General features: G+C 38.6%; 1 protein-coding gene and 1 non-coding gene across 4 annotated transcripts; both read right to left on the reverse strand.

Annotated features, from left to right (window-relative positions):
* Positions 1 to 184: 184 nt before the first annotated feature.
* LOC143865548 (2-methoxy-6-polyprenyl-1,4-benzoquinol methylase, mitochondrial-like) lies at positions 185 to 20,417 on the reverse strand. 3 transcript variants are annotated; one of them, XM_077375870.1, is made up of 11 exons: positions 20,204 to 20,417; positions 18,447 to 18,515; positions 14,433 to 14,515; positions 14,237 to 14,350; positions 7,471 to 7,597; positions 7,310 to 7,371; positions 6,980 to 7,138; positions 6,732 to 6,876; positions 6,015 to 6,086; positions 5,094 to 5,202; positions 185 to 515 (listed from the first exon to the last, which is right to left on the reverse strand). In XM_077375870.1, exons 4-11 carry the CDS (start codon positions 14,328 to 14,330, stop codon positions 414 to 416), a joined length of 870 nt encoding a protein of 289 aa, XP_077231985.1. In that variant the 5' UTR covers positions 14,331 to 14,350; positions 14,433 to 14,515; positions 18,447 to 18,515; positions 20,204 to 20,417; the 3' UTR covers positions 185 to 413. The 3 variants fall into 3 exon arrangements, with proteins under 3 accessions (XP_077231985.1, XP_077231984.1, XP_077231986.1); XM_077375869.1 differs by lacking the exon at positions 18,447 to 18,515; XM_077375871.1 differs by lacking the exon at positions 18,447 to 18,515 and having other exon boundaries at positions 20,173 to 20,417.
* On the reverse strand, positions 4,705 to 4,810 carry LOC143865562 (U6 spliceosomal RNA). The gene has a single exon (XR_013241921.1). It is a non-coding gene; the product is annotated as a U6 spliceosomal RNA (small nuclear RNA).
* Positions 20,418 to 22,931: the final 2,514 nt, after the last annotated feature.

A 22,931-nucleotide genomic window follows, 5' to 3' on the forward strand; every position in this document is an offset into this window, starting at 1 on the left:
GGTATTTTACTACCTTGAAGCTCAATTTCTCAAAAAGCTATTTCACGGCTCACTTTTGCGACTGCGAATTTGCGGATCATCTACAGGAAAAGCCAAACAAAAGGGGTGAAAACAACCAACGGAACTGCTAATCCGGTCAGCCATAGCCCACAATCAGAGGAACTACACTAGCTGGTAGAAAATATTTGACTGAATGAGCAATAAGTCACATTCAAATTTTTTTATTTGAATATTAATATCTCAGCAATAAATTATGAATCATATGACATTAGAGACATGAAACAAATATTACCCAGAAAACATGAATAACCACCTGCTTTTGACTCGTTAGGAAAACTGAATAAACGAAGAAAAGAAAATTGTAGAAAACACTGTACTGCACTGATCTCTGGTTGAAACATCTTATATGCCTCCTAAATTTTCAATCCAGAATGGATGGCAACCACTCCCCCAACAAGGTTCTCGTATTCCACCTTCTGAAACCCCGCTTCAGCTATCATTCTACCAAACATTTCCTGCATGTATGTGTATACACCATAACGGAGAGGTCATAGAGATCAGAAGAAAAGGAAAGAAACCCCCTTAAGACAATGTAAAACACAATGTTAATTTAGGATCAATCAATATATTAAAAAGAGGGATTTGCTAGCGTCCCGAAAGGCATTTCGCGGATGGTCTGTTGAATCTAACAGCAGCCGCCTCGTGAATGAGGACAAAATCTGCTGAAAAGTGAGCCTCTGTGGCTGCTGTCAAATGCAAAAGACCATCCGTGAAATGCCTTCTGCGATGGACGCTAGCAAATCCCTTAAAAAGAACTCTACTGAAAGGGAGCAACTCGGCAAGTCAGTTTTTATTTACTCCAGCTAGTCAAATGAGTTTTTTTTTTTTTTTTTTTTTTAAAGTAACAATTTTATTGATGAATATTGAATAATAATCGAATTGCATTGAGGGGACAAGATGTCCCACTGTTGTAACAGCAATTACAGTGACCCTGACAATTATGTTCTTCCCCCACCCACAATTGGCCTTCAATATAGACTTCCCTAACTGTGAGGGGACGTCAAGAGTTAAGTTCTTAATCCTTCCCCTGCCCTTCAAACCTCCTCATCTCCATTGATTGGTCCATGGTCCGGCTGGAATAGGACCATCTCCTCTCTTTGCTTATATGGTGAATATGTTTGGGGAGATATATGGTGAATGTTAAATTTGGTTTGAAGGGGACTATCCCAAGGTCCAAATTTTAATTTTCAAGTGTCTTTTTATGCCAGAACCATTAAAAAAAGTGCGCCTTTTATGTCTGTTAAGTTATAGGAGGGGTACTCCAGTCTTTTCCCATCAATATCACTTGGTTTCTTTAAGTTGTAGGTGTTTAAAATGGGGCCCACAAGTGGATTACGAAAATCTTAAGTATAGCGGCAATTAAGTCATTTTTAATTAATCTTACCCTTCTGCCTGCAACAAACAACAACAGAGGTAGAAGCTCCACCATGTCTCCTCGTGTCTTGAGAACCGTGCCTATCACTTCTCTCACAAGAGGGAATTTCAAAATTTGAACCACGAAGGATGCTAACTTGTGCCGGAACTACTCAAGAAAGTAATGGCCTATCCAGAGTCAAGACAATCCACGGATCCTCACCTGCTCGATCCTCCACATCAACTCGACCTAGGCACCTAGCTCAATGGCGACCAGCGGGGGGGGAGGCAATATAGTAGGGACTCGTTGTCGAAGAAGCTCTGCCAGTCTAACTTTTCATGTTAGGAAAAGTCATTATCGTCACGTCTTCAGCTAGAACTAGCTTTTTTGCCTATAGTAGTCAGCCCTATGAGTTCGATGTTGAAGGTTCTCTAATCAAGGAATAACAACTTGTTAGGCTAAAAGGGGCACAATGAACCAAGAGCAAGATCGAGAACTGCTTACCAAAAAAATGTTGAGATCCACTCAGGCTATTCATGAATCTGAGTGACGAAAACTATCAAAGCAAGAAAAAGCTATGAAAATGTTCATGGATTTTCTCAGATGAGCACGAAGATTGTCTTCACATTGTAGTTTAAAATAGTTCAAGAATGGTTCCCCCTGCGCCCAGTTTCTTGAAGCTCAACTTTGATGGCTCTAGCATGGGGAATCTGGGGCCAGCAGGAGTTGGGGGCATCCTGAGGAATGAGCTGGGGGAGGTAATTTGGGCCTTTGCGGGTCCTTTAGGGGTGGCGGACACTACGGAAGCGGGGGTGAACGCAACTTACCAAGGAATTAAATTGTTGGCCAGAGATCACCTAAACAACTTGATAGTAGGAGAGGGAGAGAGAGAGAGAGAGAGAGAGAGAGGGGGGGGGGGGGTCATGGAAAATGGCTAAATGGTTCTCAAAAGCCCCATTGGAGGTTAGATAGGTTGTTTGAGGAGATGCTCAATTGGATGACATCATCTTCAATAGTATATTAGTATTTAATCATGTTCAACAATCCGCTAACTTGATGGCGAGTAGTCTAGCAAGAGATGGTGTCTCCAAGGAAGGGTGCTTTTTGACTCTCTTCTGCCTTAATCATTATGCTTAGGGCTGCAACTCGAGCCGGGTTTTACCCGACCCGCATCGACCCGACCCGAAAATAGCCTGGGTTGGGTTCAGGTTTCATGGGTTTCGGGTCGAGCCGGGTTGAGCATTCAAAAGTCCGCATGAATCTCGGGTCGAGCCGGGTTTGAAGGGGCCCGACCCGACCCGACCCAAGTCACATAAGTTATAGTATGTACATTTTTTTCTATTGTTTTTTAAAAGTTAAAAGTGAAAACCCATGCACCCACTGTTATTGTATGTGAGTGTAATTTCTGCTTCTATGAGTTGAGTTGATTCAAGTGTTTGATTCAGCATTGTTTGATTGTAATTACAACATTGTTTGATTACAACATTGTTTGATTCAACTGTAATGTGAGTGTAATTACATCATTGTTTGATTCAAGTGTACTGTGAGTGTAATTTCTACTTCTATGAGTTGAGTTGCCTTGCCAAACAAGAATTTTCCTTAAAAAATTGCGTCAACGTGAAAAAACCCGACCCGACCCGAGATTTATCATGGGTAGGGCCGGGTTTGGGAATCGTGGGTTTTCCGAGAAAAAAACCCGACCCGACCCGACCCGAGATATTTCTCGGGTAGGGTTGGGTTCTCCAAAACCCGACCCGCCCGACCCGAGTTGCAGCCCTAGTTATGCTATTGTCCTGCTTCTCTCTATTATTCTCCTTTTCTCTTTTTTGTACTTTGACCATCTCGATCTTCGCTATCAATAAATAAGCTGCCATTTTCATAAAAAAAATGTCTCAGGAACCAAGGTTATTACTAGCAAGCAGCAAATAAATATTTCTCATTGTCAACACACAACTAGCGTTGCTCAAAGATAAAAGTCAATGAAATTTTATCAGGGTTTCTATTGAAATGTCGACATTTCAACAAAAGCCTTACTCTTTTTTGAATGGCTAAAATTTCATTGAAAAGAGAGAGAGCGAGATGGTCAAGTACAAAAACAAAGGGGATAAGAGAAAATAGCAAAACAAAAATACAATGAGAAAAATAAATAAGATAATGAACATCGATGTCAGGGTAGAAGGAAATCAAACTGCTCAAGATCTTCCAAATGCACCCTATCCCTGGCAAGCCTATCCGCAACCCCATTAGCCGACCTCCTAATGTGTCAAAAGGAAATGGAAGAGTTGCCTAACAAGTCCTTTATCTCCTCAAAATACTCGGCAAATCTCTAGAGGAACGCATGAGATCCAATCAACCAGCGGATAACATTAAGGGAGTCACCTTCTACCATGACATTATCCCAGTCTACACCACCCAAAAACTTTTGTAGATGCTGAGAATCTGGCAAAGAGCCTAGTTGTACTAACAGCAGCCTAATTCCCATCTCCGTTCTATCAAAGGCATGAAGTAAAGGAGGCTACTGCGGTTATTCCGCCAAAAGCCTAGGCCAAGAAGCCCAAGGTGAGACAACCCTGCTAACTCGTACTCTTCTTTTAATGCCCTAATGTACCGCGCGTACCTCCGCCTCATTTGAGTCTACCACTCCGATTGGGCGTGCAAAGGCCCATAAACCTAATTTTTTAATCTAAAAAGTTGCATACTCTGCATATTTCGACCGAAAACATTAACTAAATCCAAAAATTTTGGGCGAAATATGGTATTTTTATGAATGTAGGTGGATTTCGTTTTGGTAGCAGCCGAAGTCGAAAATTCCAACTGAAACAAAATGTTTCGACCGAAATTTAAAACCATGCTTGAGGGACTAATGGCCTATCCATCCAATCCTCGCCCGCTCAATCTTCCATGTCAACCCGACTTCGCGCATGGCTCAATGGCAACCAGCAGAGAAGGGATGGGGGGGGGGGAGGGAACCCTTTGCAAAAGACTAAAGTGTCCACGTAGTTGCGAACCGCCAGCAAGCTCGCCATATCCAGGCTGACCAAACTCCGATCTCTCCCAAGATGCTCGTCCTAAGGGTAAGAAATCCAAGGGTTCGGGTCCAAACAATGAATCTCTCGCCTACCGATAACCCAAAAAGTTGTAGTCGATGATCACCGGGAACACTTTAGGAAATTATTTATAAAAGAACCAATGCTTAAAAACTTGCACAACGACGAGAACTTGGACAAGGTTATAAGTAGTCAACTCGGGCAAGTCGACGATTGAAGCAATCAACTTTTCAATTTCGGGTGATTCAAAGGAATTTTTTATTGATCGGTGCATGTTATCCAAGCGCAAGGGCCATGCTAATCTTCTTTGTATCATTCCAATTTAATCGGATGTCTGGGAAGGGTAAAATTCAAAGAGATGAGAACCCGACCAAGGTAAAACCTAGTCTACATTTGAAAGGGTAAAATTCGGAGTCAGTAGAAAACCTATCCAAGATAAAACCTAGACGATCCGGTCAGGTCAATGATTGAGGCAGCAAGTTATTAAAATGGAACGTGTGTACGTGTGAGTGCTTCCATGCAAACATACATATACAAACAGGTAAACATATTGAACTACACATGATACAAATAGCATGAATTCGTGCATGTTAGTCTGTGCGTGTGTAGGGAGGGTGCATTCTGGAATTTACCTGGGTGGGAAACCGACGAATGCTCTCAACTAAGTATTGGTAAGATTCTCGATCGCTGGCAACTAGCTCTCCTAAAGCCGGAATGACTGAAAATGAGTAGTAGTCGTACCTGGGGCAGTTAAATGTAATGCTAAGAATACAGATAGTTAACAATGACTCGAACTGTCAAGCATGCATTAGAGTCAAATAGAAACACAATATATATACAGCCACCAAGAAAAGCCCTGACAAACTGACAAACTGACAAACCCACACATTTACAAGATAATAATGGCAAAAATGTTATATAAATATTAGCTCATAAAACGCATAATATAGACATGTCTTGTTTTCAGTCAGGCATGATTTTTTATCCATGATGTAACCAACAAAATCATATTAGATCCTGAACGTTAATCTTAAGAATTGATTTTAGGGAACGGGATCCCATATCCACTTCCTTTACTGCCAGATAACCATACTCACATCCATGTAAGAAAGATTAATCAAATAAATAAATATGTGGTATACAAATAGTGTGTAAATAATGACAGAAAAGGGAAAGAAAGGATTTTCCATAGCAAGTATGTCCACAGTCCGTTTCCAATATGGAAAATTCCTAAAATATGGGGTGTCCACTATTGCACAGCATTCCACTAGTAGTACATGAATTATCAAATTATCAATTAATTGTATGGACATGCCGGAGTACCAGTACTTTTTCCTGATTCCCCGTGCGTGACACAAGTAAGTTACATAGGCTAGAGCTCAATGCAATGAATACTAGAAATTGTATTTCCCTTTTCATTTCATTTCAGACTGAATTAATTCCATCATTTGGTTTCAACATTGCTAAGATGAAATGAAGCAACCATAAAGTTTTCGCAAAATAAGGAACAAATCATAGTTATCCCCAGGCCATGATAAATAGCAAAATCTCACAGCTGTTTAAAGACAGGCAGCTCCACATGACTCAGCTCAAGGCAAAGGAATCTACCACCCCTTTTCAAAACCCTGAAATAAATAAGAAAAGCAGAAGTCAGAACACCACCAGATAACATGCAAATCAAGTTTTTTAAAATGCGGACGCAGGTCAAAACGCGGTCTAAGAAAATCCTAGTAACTCAGCACGACGTGGTTGAGTACTCGGTTGTCATAACTCGAAAGAGTCAACTGAGTTTTTATTGACTCTGTAGGGCAAAATACGGAACGTGGCGGCAAAACGCAGAACACAGCCAAGGGAAAATGGAGTCGACTCGGGGAAGACCATGATGACGTGGGGGAGTTTTAAAACTATGTGCAAATCACAAGTTAAAGCACACTGCTCTTGAGGAATTCATGAAGAGATACTTTTCACCAGATGAAGACATAAAAACATTCAGAAGGAATGGCTCTGAATTTTTATTTTATTTTTTTGTGAATCAAGAAACATGCAAGTCATCATGCTTTTTTTTAAAGATAAGCAAGTCACCATGCTATATTTCCCTTGACTTTTCAAAACCAGTCCTCCATGTTCAAGCAGCCTTGTAACCATTTTGCAATGTGTTTCCTTCATGTCCAACGACGCCTTTCTATTCAAAAAAGTCAATGCATATTGCAGCATATCCTACCCATTTCTGCATGCATGCATCATCAAATAAACCAAGTTTAAGTATTCACCTATAAGCTTCCGAGATAGCTTTCTCAATGTGTGTTACATTCCTGATCCCAAAAGCAATAGTGTAACCATCCATTGAATCATCTTCGAAACTCAATGCTTCTGCATCTCCCTCAACCCATTGAAGGGAACAGTCTTCACCAAGGCCTACATGTATCAGAGCTGAATTTGAGCCTCAGGAGAAGAATATTGTATATAAAATGTAAAATAACGATCACTAATGAATTACTTATGAAATCCAAGTCTATACCTCTCTCTATAGCACGTTTTTTACCAACATTCAGCATATTCGGGTTGATGTCACAAATGTATATTTGAGTTTCATTTTCAAAGTCATCCAATAGACCATGTTGTGTAGCTCTACGACTGACACTATTAATATTTTCCAGGACTCTGAAAGCAACATCACCTGCAAACATGTACAAGCTTTCATCTCAAGATTGCAAAGATATTCATATAACCGGCCAACAAAAAAAAAAAGAAAAAGAAAAAAGAAGATGAAGAAAAATAGCAAAGTGAGTGGGACAGTTTGGGCATGCACCGACTAGATATAGCATAACAGGACACGCAATAAGCTAACCTGTTCCACCAGCGACATCAAGATGCTTCATGCCAGGAAAAGGGTGCAGTTTGGAAACCAACCTGGAAAAATTAATCAAGAAAGAAGTGTGAAGGATACAGCTAAGGAGAGTATTATGCAGATTTTGATGCATGTTCAGAAATGTTTATAACGAATCTAACCTATCTTTCCACAATCTATGCATCCCACCACTCATCAAATCATTCATAAGATCATAGTTTGAAGCAACACTGGTGAAGACATTACCAACCATTTTGCTTTTTTCTTCTTCGTGTATTTGTTTAAATCCTGTACATGAAACAAAGTTAATTGTTTTCCAATCTTAAAGTGTAAGTAGGTAATGAAGTGATTCGTGATATACATTTACAAATACAAATACATCTACCCTTCAAGAATGGTAGATATACAACATTTCTCAAATGTACACAATTAGTAAGTGCAAAAGGCCTAAGCGTGAACTGTATGGTCGAAAGTATGATTGAATCAAGTAATAGAAAAGAGACAGCATGTGCGAAACCTAACCCCTAAGCCTCTATCAGCTTTATGTCGAAGATTTTTTCTTTTTTCTTTTAATGTCGGAGATTCAATTATTACTCTTTCTGAATAGGAAAACACTTTCAAAACGGGACTTCGTTTGGAAAATAAAGACGGAAGTGGAATTGACCGACGATTTGGTCAATTCCACAGCTTTTTTTTTCATTTGGTGCGTATACGAGCTCACTTGTCTTTTGCGCATATGTCACAACATGGGATTTCGTCTTTATTTCCAAACGAAATCTCGTTTTGCAAGCAGCCCTCTTCTGAATAATTCCCCAACATTGTTAGAAAAAACAATGGTCCATTTGGCAAAGATGCATCCATTTCCGTGAAAGCCCACCCATGTCATCCAATGATCAAACCAAGTAGCATGCTAGGTGCTAGCATATCTGATGAGGACCATCCTAGGGCCCATATTCTAATTTTTAAGTGTCCTTTAGGTATCTTTTAAGTTTCTTAAGTTTCAGTCTTTTCCCAACAATATCACTTGATTTCTTTAATTTGTAAGTGTTTAAAATGGGGCTCACATGTTTATTGCGAAATTTTTAAGTGACGGGAGCATTTAAGCCCTTGTAATTAATCACTTAAGCTGTTTAGTGACCACAAGGGCCCACATTGCAACATAAAGGAGTCTTCGTATTTGTGGGACTTGAAGTGGGTTAGTTTCCATGATGAGTTAAGAGTCCTAATAGGTTTAAAGAGTCCCAGTTTACTTTAGTAGGGAGAGTCCATATAATAGGAGTTTTATTTCAATGAATTAGTAGTTAATTATAACATAAGTCCTATTAGACAATTAGTTATTTTGCAACAAGGATTATGAGTATTTTTTTAGTTTCCGTATGCTTGCATAATCTATAAATATGAAAAGCCAAACCGTTGAATATGAATAAAATTTGATGCTTTCTTAAGTTGATTGGGTGTGATGTCTTTTTCGAAAAGTGATGCTTCATATCAGGTCAATTTATATCCCTAAACTCTTCTATCCCTTTCTTTCTTTCTCCTCTCTCTTGTACCCTTCCTCTTTTTCCCTCCCTTAACCTTTCCTTTCTAACACTTCCCTGTTGGGTGTATAAATTGCTCTCCACAATTGATCCAGGAAACCGCTGAATATGAATATAATTTGAAGAAACTCTCATAGGGTTTCGAATTCAAATGGAGTCGAATTTACTCCATCGGGAGGGAATTCATGCAACACAAATTTAGAAGTCTTTCAAACCCGAAATTAGAGAAAACGTATGGCCGTTGAAGAAAGAATTTATTATGAATTTTTGTGATTTAAATTAAATTTTGAAATATTCTTGTATAGATTTTATAATGTGCATGTTTTGGGAAAAGATTTGGTCGTCTAAGCGGTTAGAGTTTCTACTTGAATTGAGGAGTTTTAAGTTGAAGTAGGAAAGTTGAATTAGGACTATTTTACAATTAGAAAAAATTAGAATAAAAACCAATATTCTTAGAGGAGATTTAGGTTGGTTTGAGAAAGTTTTGATTTATGTGATGGAAGAATTGTAGCTTGTTTAGGATGGCTAGAAGCATTTTAAAGTTGGAAAGTTCTTAGGAAAGGTCTATGAGTTTCTGCCCAAGAAGGAGAGTTTTAGATAGGAAAAAAGTCAATTTATATGATGTATAACCCTCTTTTTTAGATATGAAAAAAGTCAATTTATATGATGTACAACCCTCTCTTTTTTTTTGAATGATCAAGAATTTTATTACGAAAGGAAACTGCAAAACCCTACGACTGAGATGGTCAATAGAAAGGAGAAGAAGCAGAAAAAACAGAGAGAAATACAACAAGAAACAAAAAGGCCTCAAGGGGGAAGAAAATCAAAATATCTCCAAAGGTGCCCTATCGACTCCTACACGGTTTAAACTATCTGCATCACTATTAGCCAATCTCCTAACAATGTTAAAAGAGAACTGAGAAATCAGTCACTCAATCCTGAATCACGTCAATCATATGAGAAAATCTTTAGGGATGAGGGTGGCTTCAGCCTAGCCATCGTATGACATTTAGTGAATCGCCCTCCATAATCAACCTGGCCAAATCTTTGTTCTCGGTAATTCTGATGCCTTGGAGAACCGCCCTCAATTAGGTTTCATTGGAATCCATAATTCCAATGGACTGGAGAATGACCAGCCAGTAAGACCCCTCTCATCCCTGAAAACTCCACCTCTGTTGGCAGCCCCGGATTTCCTAGGCTCGAGCCATTGATGTTGAGCGTCATTAACTCATTATATTGAGAGATCCATAGCGGAAAAGGAACCTCCTTATCACCACAGAAATAGATCCCTCTCTGGCAACGCCTGAGATTAAAGCATAGAAGGATCTTCACCTACTCAATGATGAGCGATATGGCCTTTATATAAATATAGAAATGACTTTTGACCAAACTTCTAAAAACAGTCATTTCTCTCCTTCCAAATAACCCATAAGGGGCCAACGGCACAACTTTTCACGAGAGCCTAAGGATGTAAGACCCTCTTTTTGGAGAACTTTTGATTAACTATGAAAGGTAATGTTTATGCAAAGAGTTATACCATTTTCTATATTGTTTACTGCACTATATTATGCTCTCCTTCTTGTCTATTATTGAGGGATGTGTTTGATTTTATTTTGGGTTTGGCATTAAGCTTGAAACTTGTTTGTTATTCTATTTATGTTGCATCACTCACTCACCACACCAAAATGGTTACAAATTCTCCTGGAATTAGGGAAAAGAAAACACTCACCTTCCAATGCCTCTCCAGAGTGAGGGATCCACACCCTCAAGTGTCTCTAGATCCACACAGAGCTTTACACCATTGAAAGTGGGCCACCATTCGGCTTAGGCGCAACTTAAAGGATGGTGAAATTGATGTTTTTCCTCTCTGTTGAGTTGTTTATCAAAAGCTTATTTATCATCATATGAACCGGATAAATGGGTGTGGATCCCAGATATACAAGGGGGCTTCTCTATTAGAACTTTTTTCAAAAGGTTGAATGAGGCCATGAGGAGGTTGGGGTACAGGCTCTTCGGGTTTTCACATGGAAACCAAACATTCCTCCTCGAATTATGGCTTTCGCCTTGACGGTTTCCCATTGATGTATCAATACCTGTGATAGGTTGAAGCAACGGTGTGTCCGTCTTGCTAGTTGGTGTGTATTATGTTGCAATCATGAAGAAACCCTCGACCATGTATTGTTATTATGCATGTTTGCCTTTGCAGTTTGGATGGCCATATTCAGATTTGTTGGGATGACATGGGTGTTAACGAATAGCATTTCGAATATTATCATCAATTGGGGCGGGGCTTTCCACGGGTGTCTGGGCAAACCGGTGTGGGATTCCATACGCCTTGCTGTTTCCTAGGCCCTTTGGTTGGAGCGAAATAATCGGATTTTCAATGATTCATCCAAGTCCCGTCAGCGGATCATTCTCGATATCAAAATTGCTATTATCTCATGGTCTAAGAGTTCGGGTGGCATTCCATATTCGATAACTCATGTTCTCAGGGCCGGCAAAGACATAATGGCAGAGAGAAGATCGTCGTCTAGACCAAAACTGCGATGGAATCCGGCTCCGGATGGGTGGTTTAAACTGAATTTTGATGGTAGCTCTTTGGGGAATCCAGGAATGGCTGGTATAGGTGGTGTTGTTCGGAATGCAAACGGCGAAACTACCATGTCTTATTCCGGTCCAGTGGGGGTATGTGATGCAAACGATGCAGAGACTAGGGCACTACTGTTTGGCCTTAGGTGGTACATAAATCACAATCTTGGTCCCCTGATAGTGGAAGGCGACTCTGCCAACGTCATCGCATAGGCGACAAATCGGAGTGCTGGTCCGTGGAGACTTGCCGGAGTCGTGGACGAGATTCGCGATCGGATTTGAATTATCCGTCCATCCCTATCTCACATGAGGAGATCAGCAAATTCTCAGGCTGATGCTCCGGCAAAGAAGGGGACACATCTTGGAGAAACTGCTGTCGTTTTTTATGGTTCCTCCACTTCCTTAGTTTAGTGCTCTGGTTTTCTGTATTCTTTATCTCCTGTTTTTGGGTAATGTACGAGAGTGGGGACAACTTGTCCCCTCTGGGAATTTGCTCATGTAATGAGGGATTCATGAATAAATAAAGTATCGTTATCTTTCAAAAAAAGAAAAAGATTATTTTGCATGGATGCTTAGTTCGGCATGCATAATGCTATCGGGGACAAAACTGATACATACAAGTATGAGGAATTTCGTCTCATGTGTATTTTCTAGTGTTTCAAGAAGCAAATTTGGGCTCAAACACGGCCAAGGAAAATCCTAAAGACTAAGCGCAATGTAGCCAATTACTCAGCCAACTCAAGTGGGTCAATACTCAATAATTGGCGTGATTAAAACTCGAGTGAATCAAAAGAGTTTTGATTGACTTGGTAGGGTACCATAATGACTCGGACAAGAAGTCATTTATGGTAAAAGAGAGTAAAATCTGGAAATCAACTATTGATGTGCGTAGTTTTGAAGGGCACAGGCGAAGGTGTACAAGGACTCCTTTAATCTTATAATGTATGTTAGCTGATGAAAGGAAGAAAGAAGGAGGTGATGGGTAATCGTTTTTTGTACTGTTACTCTGTGCTTACTAGTTGGTCTCGGGTATGCCCGTGCCAGCACTCTCTATTTAACACATTGTACCGCAGGATGGGACTCTTGGTCCAGAATGCTAGCTTAATATTTATGAAATATGTCAATTTTCAAAACAAAACAAAAAAGTTTTGAAGCAGTGGTACCCTACCAAACAAGATGTGCAAGGGTCCTCCCCTAGTTTCCTAAGGTTACATTTTTATTTGAGGAAAAAAAATTTGTAGCCAATATGTGCCCATGCGCTTTACATATAAAAAGTTGCAAGCGTGCTTTTACTACCTGCATATAGCCATATCATTTTGTTTTGAATCTCTGGTTATACATACCATCACATGTACTCATTTAATCACCCTGGTGGGTTTAAACTTTAAACTCAGCCAAGGAACATCAATGCTCAATTTATTAAGCCATAATCTGAGGGAAGCTTCATTTTCCAAGGTCTGAGCCTGCTTTTATCCGGTTAGATACATGATTATCTATCTTTGAAACAGGGATTAAAGTGGTGGATCTTTAAGAACCTTATCGACATGGAGGAAAAATCGGACTATTCGGAGGAGCTGGAGTGGGTAAAATAGTACTCATCATGGAATTGATCAACAACATTGTGAAGAATCGCATAGCAATTTTAAGTCCTATCTAGAGTCCTTCATACCAGCCTTCAGCTTTGCACATAGGATTACACTTAGCAAACTTCGTCTCAACCATATGAGCCCAAAAATCTTGGCAACCACTGAACTTTCCCCAAGATAACCTGCCAGTCATGACCAATTGCTGATTCTTCTATTTTGTCCCTCCCCAATTTGCAAAGACTGGGATTTTGATTATTTCATCCATGCAAGGACCACATCTGTGCAGGGAATGAGACTATTTTATGTTTCCACTACTCTAGTTAAGAACTAATATGCACAATGATAGGGTCCAGACATGCACCTTTTAAGAGGCTTAAGAATAAAAAGAATCGAAAGGGTTTATGAAGAATAAAAGTGAGCATTCTCTAATACAGTTAGTATCATGAATTGGGTATACTTGATTCTATGAGCGGGTTAAAACCCAAAAGAATGTCAGTCTGTGAGGATTTATCATCTCACTTTCTGCCATAGCATCCCATGTGAGTCAAAGGCAGTTTTTGTTAGTAACTATACCACAAATGTGTGTAATTTAAATTTTCAACTGTACAGCAAATGTGTGTAATTTTTTAATAGCATCAAATGACCCTAATTTCTGAAAACTAAGGTGATTTTTCAACTGCCACACTACTTGACCCACTTACAATCTTCCCTATTGTCACTGATGTGAAAAAAAAAAAAATGAGAAAATACATGGGGTCTCTGTAACAAAATCCCCCACACAGAACATAGTATCCAGCGACATTTGTTTTTGTCCCTTATCGGCAGTTTTATCTAGTCGATTTGCCGACCCCAACTAGTTTGGCACAAAGGCTTAGTTGAGTTGAGTTGAGTATCGGCAGGCAAAAAAAATTTGTAGTAAAGAAAAAAAAAGAGTCGACAAGCATATAATACTCTGCAATTTGCCTGAATTTTATATACTGTTAACAGACCATTCGATAAGTGAACTCCTTCGTGGCAAATCGACTAGATTAGAAGAACAGGCAGGCAGATCAAACTTCAGCAAAAGAAGAACAAGAAACCATGTGATTGATAGAGCGCCGCAGAATATCAGAGGAAAGATCGGTTAGCAGAAGCACCCATCAGAAGAAACAAACCCTAAAAATGAAAAGTGATGAAAGAAATGCTCGGAAGAATAGTGAAAGAGATGGAATTACCGAAGCTTGTGGCATGAGAATGCAGAAGAGAAGTCCTAGCGAGCATAGACGAAAGCTTGTTTGCGATGTTGCGGCTGCTCCTTCTCAGCGCCATGGCTGTCTTCAGGAATTGCTCTAGGGGGACAGAGAGTGATTGTTATATAATAACATAGAGAGAAACCAACCCAGATGAAAAATTAATAATTTCCTTTCTCACCTTGAAGTCCTGAGCAATTTCACGAACCAGCCTCTGGAATGGCAGTTTCCTGATAATGGGTTCAGTGCTCTTCTGATATTTAACTGGAGAGAACAAATTAAACAACAATGTCAAAAGTTGTGTAATCAGAGATACCCAATAACAACACCAAATGCAAGAAACAAGCAACAAAAACCTAAAACGGTTCCTGCTTCAACCCAGAAACAAGGAAATGGAAAATCAAAAAAATTATTAATGAAAATTTTACACTATCAATCCATTGTAGTCATAAATGATTCATTTTAGTGTTACGAACCCGATTCGGTTCGTCACGTGATTTGATCTTCTCATCGGCCTCTTGATTCACTTCGAGGGAAGGATCAATCCTCCTTTGTGTAGAAACACAATTTCTAGAATAATTTCTCCATTGATAAATAAAATATTACAATTTATTTATATCCAATAATCCGAAGTAACTTTCCTACATAATAAGAATCCTACCCAAATCTACTTCCTAATTAAATAATAACTTGCTAATCTAAGAGTAGCCAATAAGAGTAGCCAATATTCTAATCAAATCCTCATCTCCTACTAAATATAGATAACTACTAAAACTATTGCCAGGAATCACATTAATATCAAAAGCTAATTTAGATATTGCTAAATCCTAAGTGGGACCCATCTATCTAGGTACGTATCATTCCACCCGCCTTGAAATCAACATTGTCCTCAAGGTTGGAGATTAATCGATGGCTGTTTGAGGAGGTGACCTTGCGCACGACTTTCCAAATTTCTTCTCTCTTATCTTTTTCTTTATTCTTTCTCACTCCTTTTCGTCCTTTCTTTGTCTTATAATTAATCACCATCCTGTATGTCCTCATCAAGGGTTGAGGCAGCTCCATCTCCAAATCAATCGCATCGTGCCGTTCATCAAAGCACTTTTGATGTGTCTTTTTGGAATAATTGAGATGTTGATACATAGATGACTCTGGGTGAGAATCTTTTCGACGGCGTTGGATAGGTTGAGAGGGGGTGAGAATCTTTTCGACGGCGTTGGATAGGTTGAGAGGAACGGTAGACTCTTCGATGACAACATTTCTTTTGTGGCTTCTTCGCCTTTTCTTCTCTCTTCTTATGTTCTCTCCTTTTCTTTTCTCTCCTTTTTCTCTGTCTTCTTTCCTTTTTATATTGTGCAAGCCCTCTCGACGGTGCTCTCACTCAACTCTTCCATCAGACATGGAGGTTCTTCTGACTTCACACGAAACGATAATACTATCTCGTTGAACTTGGCCTTCATAGAAACTAGATGCCTTAGGATCTCTCTTATATTCTCATCCCACTGATCCATTGCTCCTTCAATTTGCTTCGACATGATAACGGATCGTGCTGATACCAATTGTTACGAACCCGATTCGGTTCGTAACGTGATTTGATCTTCTTAGAGGGAAGATCGGCCTCTTGATCCACTTTGAGGGAAGGATCAATCCTCCTTTGTGCAGAAACACAATTTCTAGAATAATTTATCCATTGATGAAATAAAATATTACAATTTATTTATATCCAATAATCCTAAGTAACTTTCCTACATGTTAAGAATCCTACCCAAATCTACTTCCTAATTAAATAATAACTTGCTATTATAAGAGTAGCCAATATTCTAATCAAATCCCCATCTCCTACTAAATATAGATTACTACTAAAACTATTGCCATGAATCACATTAATATCAAAAGCTAATTTAGATATTGCTAAATCCTAAGTGAGACCCATCTATCTAGGTACGTATCATTTAGCAACGAGAAATGGGGGAACGGAATCTGATTGGAATAGGGTTTTAATTGCGTGGGAGGGGAAGGGTTGAATTGCGAGGAAGAGGAGTGAGATCTGAAAACTGGAGAGAGAGAGAGAGAGAGAGAGAGAGAGAGAGATATTTGATATGATGTGTGCATGTGAAGTGTAGGGGCCAACTTCTTAGGATGATCCAAACCGTTATTTGATGGGCCACACCATAAATAAGCCCTACTGTAATCGGATGATCTAACCCTCCGATCTGAAAAGGAACTTCACATTATAGAAACCTCTACAGATCGGAGGGTTAAGATCATCCCATGGAACTGAATTATGCGGTACGGCTTATTTATATCGTGGCCCATCAAATGAACGCTTGGTATGATCTAACCCTCCGATCTGAAAAGGAACTTCACATTATAGAAACCTCTACAGATCGGAGAGTTAAGATCATCCCATGGAACTGAATTATGTGGTACGGCTTATTTATATCGTGGCCCATCAAATGAACGCTTGGTATCATCCTAAGAAGTTGCCCCAACTGCACTTTCAGAAAAAATACTTCTCATGCAAACTCATCATATAAAATCTAGTGTATCTAAAAGCAAGATAAATTTTCACTGACCATAAAAACCCTAATTTTCAACTTAATTCAAGCACGCAAACAAACAATTTCCTCTCTGAAGAGGAATACACTGAAAATAGAGAAACGAAAGTAAGATACTAAAATGGCACTATTTTCCAAGTAGAGACAAAGTAGAACTAAAAAATCATGGACTACTTATATTGGCACTACAACATCTTGATAATGGGGTGAACCCTCCCTTGGCATTTCTGTTTTAATTGGCTGCATAGGGCTTTTCGGGAAATGGAATGGCTTAAATAGTAAACGACATGGAGATTTCAGATCATTACCAAAACATAGTAGTGTCAATATCAATAGCCATAATCATGCTTACTTTTTATTTCCTCTTGATTTCGGAGGAAATTGAAAGGGCTATTATTTGGAAAATTCCTTAGGAACAGAAAAGTAGAATGAACACACCCAAGAAATATGACGTCATTTTACTTTCCTTCCCCAACAAAACACTATCTTAGTGGCAACCAAATAGACCAATAGTTCAAATTTCAAAATTTTGGTAATGGTATGGGAAACATTATGGAAATAAATAATCTATACTAAAACTACAAAGACAAAAAAAAATCTACAAAAAGATGCATTCTAACAATATTTTGAGCATAACATTTTTTTCTAGTCATATGACAACCAAGACAGTAAAAATAGATGGCCATCAGCACTCGGCAAGAGTTCAACAAATGAATATCAGAGATAGGACTCTAGGAGGACTGGATCAATGGGAGATCAAAGATAGACCAAAGAAAAGGGGAAAAACACAAAAAAATTCAGTCAGTCAAGACAGTTCTATTCAAAAGATACATGCGAAAAATCATCACCGATCGATATAAATATGCAAATTCTCAATCCCCACTATATCTTTCAAAAAAAAAAAACATTTCAAGACCTTAAAAATAAATGAATAAGAATAAAGTGTTGTATTCATGACCAAACTAAAGTCAAAGTACAACAACATCGTAGGCATACTCCATAACCAAATTTAATTTAAAATCAACTACAAAAGCCAACACCACAAGCCTTAAACACAATCAATTAGCAGAACACCTAAAAGATAGTCACAACTCACAACCCAGAGTCCCAGACAACCACGAATCCAATACCCAAATTTGAAGAGTGTAGAAGAAGAACGAAACAAAATATTGAATTATCTAGGTTTTATTAGAAAAGACGTGATTAATTCACTTTATAAGTGATTTGTTTTTTCATACAAATGTGTTTATAAAAATATTGTTCATATTGTTCAATATTTAAATACACTTTTTTTTACCATTTTTTGGCATTTTCTAACATTGTTTGAGAGAAGAGGAGAGAGATTTAGGAACAGTTAAAAGAGAAGATATTTAAGGAATTCTTGCTACTTAGTCCCCTACTTAGTCCCCTAATATTTAAAGAGGAGAATATATATATAAGGAATTCTTGCTACTTAGTCCCCTAATTTGTGGAATATTATCCAACTAATCATTAAAGATTACCCAATATCTAAAAAGTTGGCATCTGAGTGAATAATTTTCAAAACATTCCTAATAATGTCTTCCATCACCTGTTATTGCTAATGAAAATACAATTTTACCTACTGATATTTCATTCATTGACATGGACGAACTTGGCACCTTTTTATTATTTTTTGCCTGTGCGTGGCCATGATCTTAACCTCACTTGCTCCTTACACAACCCAGCACCTGATCAGTAAGGGATGTAAAGTCAAGAGAGATATTAGAATGTTCTCACACTTTACACTATGGGGACAAGCTTTCTTTTATTTATAATATTTGTTAGTTTGAATAAAAAACGTGAAACTTGTTATAAAGTTTAACAAGTTTGAGGCTACAAAACAGATATATAACATTGGATAATGGTAGCTTGAAGTCGTTGGTAGATGTGGTTGACCTATCATGAATATTATTATCTCCAATAAGGGAACTCAAAATTTGTCATTCTTGTTCATTGTTCGCCAAGGTCACACTACTCACACACCATTTAAAGCGATAAGACTGCTCGTGCGACCAACATCGTCGCATGCCTCATTTGCCCAAGTCACTGTAGTGGTTTGTTTCTTAACAAATGAGCTAAAAGATAAAAACATAACCCTCCCTAAAAGTTTTAAACTCGATAAATATGATCGCTTATATTGATTTTTCCACATGGACAGGAAGAAAAGTTGTTCCACATGAACGGGAAGAAAAGGGGTCAAGCATTTGCATATGGAAACATCTATCTACCGTAAACTTTACATTTCCAGTGTCATTTACTTTTCAAGAACCTCTACGTTTCCAAGACAATTACTTTTATTGCATGTTCTTCATATTCGGTCATTGGCCGAGTATACCTATCTAAGTCACCTAAATCTCCGCACTCACTTTGTTAAAATGGCTGCTCAATAATTATGCTCAAAAGGAAGATTAATCGTCTGTCTAAGACAAGCAGGGGCGGAGCCAGGAATTTACACTTGGGGGGGGGGGGTCCTAATTGTAAGAAAAATGCATGATATATCAGTTAAAATTTAAAATAAAAGGATTTTGAATCAGAAAATTCAATAATCAAACTAAGTTAGTATGTTTGCTTCAACCCATGGGCATTTCTAGGGTCGAAATTTGATGATCCTTTTGAAAATGATGCTACATGTATGGTTCCTCATGGGGACATCATCATATTACACTAACAGGCAGGCATCCTTTTGAAAATGATGTTACATGCATGGTTCCTCATGGGGACATCATCATATTACACTAACAGGCAGGCATCCTTTTGGTGGGCATAGCAGTTGTCAAAATCCATACAATGCGTTCTGTTTTGGCAAGATAAGGTACAAACCATCAATAACTTTCGCCAATGCAATGATGAAGAGATCCATAACTGTACATTTTACTACTTTAAGAACCACAGAGTGCAGAAATTTTTGAACAGGATAAGCAGATAAATCATTATTCCATAACAGATTGTTGATCTACGTCTCCAATAAACCCAGAATCTGAGACTAATAACATTCTAACAAGCAATGAAATAGCATTTAAGGCATAAAAGCAATACAAATCCAAGTGATGATATTACGATTAGAATCTGGAGATAAAGAGCCCAGTGGAGATGGGGTTGATATCTGACAATATGTTATGTATAAGAGCTAGATATGGATCCATAAACAGTACTCCGTTTTCAATTATCAATATAAATTCCTTCTAAAACTTGGGTTCGAAGCGCCCAAAAGAACACCAAAAGTTTTGAAGTCTCATAATAGCAAGGAGAACCCTAAACCATATCAAAACCCTAGAAGAAAGAAAGAAAGAAAAGACATATCAAAATAAAGATGTCAGACAAAAAAATGAAGAAGAAATTAAATACATGGTGAGTTTCAGAGAGAGAGAGTAGAGACATGGGAATCAGCCGATCAGGGGATGATTCTTCCGCCATGTACATATGTCCCTTTAGAAAAGTGACCAAGCCAGCAACCGATGAACCTTGGTTGTGAGCGATTTCACAGTTGGTTTGATGTTTGGGTTGAAATCGGCCGAAATTTGTTGAATCACGATTGGTTCTGATGTGCCCACGGTTAACCAAAGAGGTGTGATGACGGCTTGCACGCAAACAAGAACCCATTTGGTTGAGTAAAATTTTGGTCCCATCCCATGTTTGGTTGCCTTTTAGCACTAGAATTTTTTTACTCCCACTCTCGTAATGACTAGTAAAAACGCATGTGGATTGCACGTGCGTGAACCAAGGATTATCATATGTAAATTTTTTTTTGGGAACAATCAATTTATCTTGTGGCCCATTAAATGGATGGTTTGGATCATCCTATGATACAGAGCATACGATTCTTTTGAAAAATACTTGATTGTACGGACTTACACCATAGGCTGTATGCCAAAAATCATTTCCATAGGATGATCCCAACACAGTTACAGAATTTCCAAAATATGTCATTTATCTATAGATTGTAGGGATGTGATCATCATTTGGGAATGATCAAATGGACGGTTTAGATCATCCTATGGTGTAGGCCGTGAAATATTCAGTAAAAAAATTTCTTTTTTTTATAGGTAAGTTGGGGTTTTGTGGGGACCCCTACCGGCTTTTTAAAAACATACTTCACTACATGGGCTTACACCATATATATATATATATATATATTCTAACAAGAATTTTGTGACCAAAAAATATTTCTTACACTCCCTATTAAAAACAAAAGTACTATATAACTTACACCATAGGATAATCCAAACCATCGAATTGATGGGCCACATCGTAAATAGGATGTTCCCAAAAAAACACATTTCCATGCGATAATCCTAGCCCTGCAGTCTATAGAAGAACGGCATATTTAGGAAACATTTATTGATTGGAGGGCTGTAATTATCCTATGGAAATGAATTTTGGCACACAACCTACTTACATTGTGGCCCATCAAATGGACGGTTTGGATCATCCTACGATATAAGCCGTATACTACTTTTTTTTTAAAAAAAATACTCACAATAAGGACTTACACTATGTAAAAACTCTCATTATCACATCATTTCCCTGTAAATGACAGGGAAACGAGTCAAACAGGCCGGGTCTAAATGACGCGGGAAATTTTACTGGTCATTGGGCTTGGACCTGCATCCGGCCCGTGCATCATCGGTTGATCCAAACCGTCCATGTGATGGAACACAACATAAAGAGGTCATGCCCGTAAAATCAGTTCCATAGGCTAGGGGTGTAAACGAGCCGAGCTTGGCCAGGCTCGCTCGGCTCGTTAAGCTCAAAAGCTCGGCTCGGTCAGGCTCGGCCAGGCTCATGAGCCTTACCGAGCTCGGGTTATATTAAGTTCACACCCCTCTTCTTGCCTGGACAGCCCTATCTAGTGTAATTTGACTACTTTTTTTACACTATGAGGAGTGGTCCAAGTAAAAAATGGGGTTCCAAAAATGAAGTGACATATTTTGCCTCCCTCCTTTCACTCCCTGGACAACCCTTTTAGTGTATATATTAATATATAATATATATATTTAAATATATTAAATTCTTAACAAGCCGAGCCGAGCCTGGCCTAAATCGGGCTCGGCTCCCTCCGCCCCTCCAATCTCTAGAGGTTTTCATAATATGGTGTTACTCTTCAGGTGCCCGGAATTTGTATATATTTTGCAAGGTGTGCTGGAGTCGTAATATCCCCAAAAAATTCATCAGGAAAAGTAGTTTGTGCGTAATTGTCATATGTCGATACCTCCTCTTTGTAGTTTTTTTCGTAATTGTCATATACAGGCGCCCATGGTCCGTAATTTCTAAACAAAACTTTAATAAGTAATGATTATTATCGGTAGCTTATGTGGGTACTCATTATTGGTAGCCACCTTTAGACATAGTATAGACATAGTATTTCCGTGATGTTTTTCATGGCTAATAAGACAAATCTCTTAACACACACGGTTGCAAAGGACAGGCGAGATGCGGCCTTCGGAGAAGGTGGCTAGCAGATGGGAAGAATGACAGGTCATCAGTTTTGTTTTGGAAGCATTTGGAGGGGTACTTGACGATGGAAATGGCAAAAATACCCTTTGTCAATTGGCTGTAAGGGGAATTATTTTCACCAACACAAATGGGACACAAGAGGAAATTGTAGAAAAGAAGGGAACGAACTCTTAAGGTTCTCGCTTTATATATAGTATATAGAATCATATATAGTATATAGATTGCTTGTGTGGTGAATTTTTTTAATCCCACTCTTGTAATGATTGCCTTTTCATCCCATCCCAAAATAATCTCAGGAACCAAAAATAAGCTTCAGAAGATTTTTTTTTCTTTCCAACAGTTCAAGCAACCAAACAAAGCTTCTTTTTTTTCTCACCGTAGTCCGGTCAACCAAGCATGAGATTTTTATTTTACCGGGATACTTTTAGGACTTTTTTTTCCCCACCAATCTCCTTGGATTTTTTTTCTCCCACATAAATCCCAGGAACCAAAAAAAAACCCGGCAACCAAACAGATAAAACACTCAAAATATTTTAATTAAATGCAAGGATGCAACTTGGTTTGATGCTTTGAGCTCTTGTTTTAACATCTAGTAAAAGTTCAATTTTTAGCAAAAGCTCAACCCAACCCGAGCGAAGGTCGTCTTTCAA

This window comes from Tasmannia lanceolata, unplaced genomic scaffold (assembly GCF_043159265.1).
Source record: "Tasmannia lanceolata isolate RefF3 unplaced genomic scaffold, GAP_Taslan_0.1 ptg000090l, whole genome shotgun sequence".
Taxonomy (NCBI): Eukaryota; Viridiplantae; Streptophyta; class Magnoliopsida; order Canellales; family Winteraceae; genus Tasmannia; species Tasmannia lanceolata.